Source organism: Stylophora pistillata, chromosome 1, assembly GCF_964205215.1.
Source record: "Stylophora pistillata chromosome 1, jaStyPist1.2, whole genome shotgun sequence".
NCBI lineage: Eukaryota > Metazoa > Cnidaria > Anthozoa > Scleractinia > Pocilloporidae > Stylophora > Stylophora pistillata.
The window spans coordinates 6,485,001-6,489,900 of record NC_142519.1 but is presented as its reverse complement, the minus strand read 5'-3'; the positions used below and the strand labels follow the sequence as shown (position 1 = coordinate 6,489,900).

At 40.3% G+C, this 4,900-nt stretch overlaps 1 protein-coding gene across 1 annotated transcript in view; it reads left to right on the top strand.

The window, feature by feature from the left end:
• The first annotated feature begins 3,740 nt into the window (after nt 1-3,740).
• The window catches only part of LOC111335946 (uncharacterized), a 9,253-nt gene continuing 8,093 nt past the window's right edge, over nt 3,741-4,900 (top strand). Inside the window, exon 1 of the mRNA XM_022941954.2 lies at nt 3,741-3,854. Coding sequence (XP_022797689.1) covers nt 3,803-3,854 — 52 coding nt within the window. The 5' untranslated portion in view covers nt 3,741-3,802. The remainder of the gene's footprint in view (nt 3,855-4,900) is intronic.

The window sequence follows — 4,900 nt, the reverse complement described above, 5'->3', positions numbered from 1 at the left end:
TTGTGAGAGTTCTTGGAGCAGTTAAAGATGAGAACAACGAGGTAGGTTTGGATCCAGGTGTGATAACATTGATTTACTGCGTCACATCAGTTGCCCAAATTGTAGGACCACGTTTAACCGGCTTTAATTGATGCGACCTTTTTTGAAACAAAATCCAATCTTCATTTCTGATGTCATTGTTCTAGGAAGTGTGTGAGTTTTGATCGATGATCGACTGCAAGTACAGGTATTTGCTTGCGCGCGTGGGACTCCGACGTTACATGATCTTGCATGTAGTCACGTTAGCAGTCGTCACGGGTTAATAGGTTACTATATTTAACGCTTCACCTAGATTAAGGGTTTCACCACAACTCGCAACAGGATCCTAGAGCAAGAAAATCTGTTAAAGGGATTCTGGTTGCAAAGAAAACAAAACTTCTGGCCTGCAATTCAAATTAGCAGTTTTATTTGTCAGTTGTCCGTTGTCAGTTGTCAGTTGTCAGTTGTTAGAGTTAATAAAAAAATTTAGCCCAAAGTGAGGAAAATATGCTAGTTATGAGCCATGATAATCACTGTTCGCGCCAATTCCCTATCCACACTATTTCAGCATCCATGCCATTCCTTATTTTTTAGTTGGGATCATTTGCGGTTCGGTGTGGGGATCATTTCGGTCCGGGATCAGTTGCGGTCCAATTTAGGTCCGGGATCATTTGTGGTCCAGTTTGGGTCCGGGATCATTTGCGGTCCAATTTGGGTCCGGGATCATTTGCGGTCCAATTTGGGTCCGGGATCATTTGCGGTCCAATTTGGGTCCGGGATCATTTGCGGTCTAATTTGTGTCCGGGGTCATTTGTGGTCCAATTTGGGTCCGGGATCATTTGCGGTCCAATTTGGGTCCGGGATCAGTTGCGGTCCAATTTGGGTCCGGAATCATTCGCGGTCCTGGGATCATTTGTGGACCCGTACAGCACCCCTTTGTTGTCACGGATAGGACCGATAAGTTGTCGGAAAGGAACATGGTGAAATTTCCATTCGCGCTTTTTGTTTTCTGCACAGCCATCTGCTGGGGTAAGAAAGGTTTATTTTCCCATTTTTACTAAGCCCTGTACTGTAAGAAAATTGGTAAAAACCTAGCGACGTTTGTGCAGTAAATCCTGCGCCATGGCAACTCGTCGTTTTAACAGGCGGCGATTGATAGTTAAGGGAAAAACTGTACTTTAATCAATTTACAGCAAATAAATATATGTACATACAAACATATAATTAAATAGCTGTTGGAAGACCTAGCAACAGGAATGAGCTTCCCTAATGATAAAGGCCACCAGAAACTATATATATGAAAAGGAGAACAAAAACAAAGTATACATAATGACAGGCAGTATCATAAAACGAGTATAGTAAAATGCTATTTGTTAAAACTTAGTGCTAACTAAAATTGAATAACAATTACATTAAGTCACTGCTATAAATAACAAAACAGTAGAGTCTTAGGTCATTATTGAACATAGAAAGTTATTCCCTTCTCCTAATAGATATAGGTAATTTGTTCCAAAGACGAGCAACTCTGAGTAAAACGACGACCTAAATAATTCTGTTCTTGCATAGTTAGTTTTAAAAGTTAGTTCAGTGTTCCTTAAATTATAGGGTTCCACTCAGAATCATAAAACTGCAGATACTTAGAGATGTCGAGGTCATAATAACTATGCAGGTATTTGAATTAAAAAATGAAGTCGAAATAGATACGTCTAGAGGATAGTGACTTGCCTTGTTATGCCATTCTACTGAAAAAAATTATCGATAGGCCGGGATAGAGTAGAAATACTTGAGAAATAGTTCCTAAGAATTGAATTTCGGAGAAAAGCCTTGTAAACAATATAGTGTGCTTTCCATTGGATTGAAAAGCTTCGGTAGGTCAAGGATATTTGGGTTCTTAATATCTATATGTGTCATCGCCTTGAGTTTCCTTACCCTGAAACACTCACCGACCCACTACCACTACCGAAACAAACGACACCGCAACCCCTACGTCTACAGCAACCATACCGTACATAAAAGGCATGTCTGAAAACATCTCGCGCATCTTACTACCCTTCAATATCCGCGTCACCCACAAACCCATCACCACACTACGTCAGTTACTAACCAACGTTAAAGACAAAGACGAACCGAGGAACAGACAGGGAACGATTTATACTGAAGATCAATTGTTCCGACTGCCAAGCCTCCTACATCGGTGAGACTGGCAGAAACCTCACAACAAGACTGACTGAACACAAACGGGCGACGAGGAAAGGTGATGTCAGCAATCACATTGCTGAACACCATCGACTTACCAACCACAACATTGACTGGGACTCTGCGCAATGCCTAACCTACAGCACTGGCTATTTTCAACGACTGACCCTGGAAAGCTGGTTTACTAACTTAGAACAGACTCCCCTAAACAGATGTCAACAACTACCCGCTCCATACAAACGACTCATTCGCGACATAACATCACAAACGACCGAAAAAGAACGACCTAACTTTACCGACAGATCGAAACCGACCAATCACGACCGACTTATGTCACTTGAGTCTTACAGCCAATAACATCACGGCAAAACCAACCGATCATTTCACACGAACTGGAATAAGAACATTCTACTGACAACAATCATTCACTTGACTCTGATGATGACTTCCGCACAGGTTGTCGAAACGTCAGTCACTACCACCGACAACAGTCCTTCTCAGGACTACACTCACCCGGACGATCAGACTACACCTTCACATATCATTATTATGTTGTCCGGAAGAGCCATGGTGAAATTTCAGTTTGCCGTTGTTGTTTTCTGCACAGCCATTTGATTGGGTAAGTAGATTTCACTTTCCTTCATTACTAGAGCATGAACTGAAAGGAAACTTAATAATAATAATAACGAATATTTATACAGGATAGCCCTTCAGTGCAGGAGCACTGTTATCAATGGGGTCCTGTCGACTTAAAGTTGCTTACTTAAAGTTGTTGACTTTTTTCAAGTCCGTGCCGAGCAGTTGCTACGTTACTGCATTTCGTTGTTCATCACCCGTTTGCAAATTCACCCTCTCTAGCTTTTTTCTGATAGTTGATGTTACCGTAACTCAATATCTTGGTTAATGATACTCCTAGACAAATCCTTTTATCGGTAACTTTAATTTCCTACATTTTAATTGCTCAGTCAAGCTGCAAAGTTTTGGCATGATTTTATTTCTATCCTAGCTAAACAGCAGTCCAGGAATTGATTTTTCCGCGAAATTCTAGGTAAAAAATCCAAGTACATTATCCTTCAAATTGAAGAGCCCTGACAAGTTAAGATGAGCAAAACTTGGCCTTCAAAGTCATTGTAAAGTCCTTGAATTTCAACCTTTGGCATCTGTAGGAACCTACTCCTATATGGTAATATATTATTCTGATTGTTGTCTAGTACCATAACAATATTCATTACACTCCAGCAGACAAAAATAAACACAAGTAGACTTATTCATGACCAGCAATGACGAAATTGCTCACTTGACGTCAGTAACGATGGCCGTCCCCTAAAGATAACTCCAGATGTGCGATATTGAAATCCCGAGTTCACGCAGCTATGCGTGAAGTTAAATTACGGGAGCGTCTCTGCCCACGTCACCGATTGTTCGCATCAAAGTCAAAAATGTCACTCATAATCTCATCAGAACCAATCAATTCAATTAATGCACAGACTCGTCAAGTATCATATATATACAGTTGACTACCTGTGTGACCCAAATCACTAGCACGCCTTTGTTGTCACGGATAGGACAGATAAGTTGTCGGAAAGCCATGATGAAACTTCCATTCGCACTTTTTGTTTTCTGCACAGCCATTTGCTTGGGTAAGAAAGTTTTATTTTCTCCTTTTTACTAAGCCCTGTACTGTAAGAAAATTGGCAAAAACCTAGCGACGTTTCTGCAGCAGATGCTGCTTCATAGCAATTTGTCGTTTTAACAGGCGGCGATCGATAGTTAAGGAAAATAGGTGCAACGACTCTAACAAATTCTTATTATGCAAACTTGTTTTTTTAAAGATCCTTTAAATCACCTACTTGAAACAGCCTCTGAATAGTTTTTGGTTTTAGAATTATCGAGTTTGCTCTCATTTTTATTCTCTCTAAACGTCGTACACGACATGATCTGAATCCAGAAAAAGCTGCCTATGTTTCCGAGAAATGGCCTCCATAGGTATATACAAACTTTTATGGGCAGTGAGCCTTGTAAGATGAGAGTTTTCCTGTTGTCCTTTTCGCATTAGTCTTTGTTGAAATGGTAAACTTGTTTTCTGACATTGCTTTTAAATGTGATTGTAACTGATCAATTCCTTGGTTAACAGTTGAAGGGTCTAGCATGATCGAATTTACATCCCTTCGTTGTCTTCTTGAGCCACGATAGAATTACTTTGAAAAACTTGCCTTGTTTCCGACTGAGAAAAGGCTAGTAAACAGTGCTACATAAGAATGTGTCGGACGCCATTTGCTTGCTTTCACCGAGCATCAAAAGAAGGTAAAAACGGTTTTCATTTTCTCTTACCGCACTTAAGCCCTACTTTGAAAGGAGGCGAACGTAAAACACGCAGGAAATCATCACAGCAACTGCTCTGTTACGGCGTTCCTTTATGTATTAATCGTTACGTTTTGACTGCTACTCTCGGTTGCTACAGTCTTCCTGCTATTCAATGTGTGAATAGCAGGAATAATAACAGGTCGAACGTTTATGTATCGCTCTGTATAGCTTGTTGTTCAGTATTGATTTGCTAGAGCGCGGTGTCATTGATGCATTTCGATCTATTAATCAAACGAGTAAACGTTCATTTATCTAAGAATGTTTTAACTAGCCGTTTGATTTTATTATCGTCAAGCAATACCAATCCTTTATACGAGTTAAA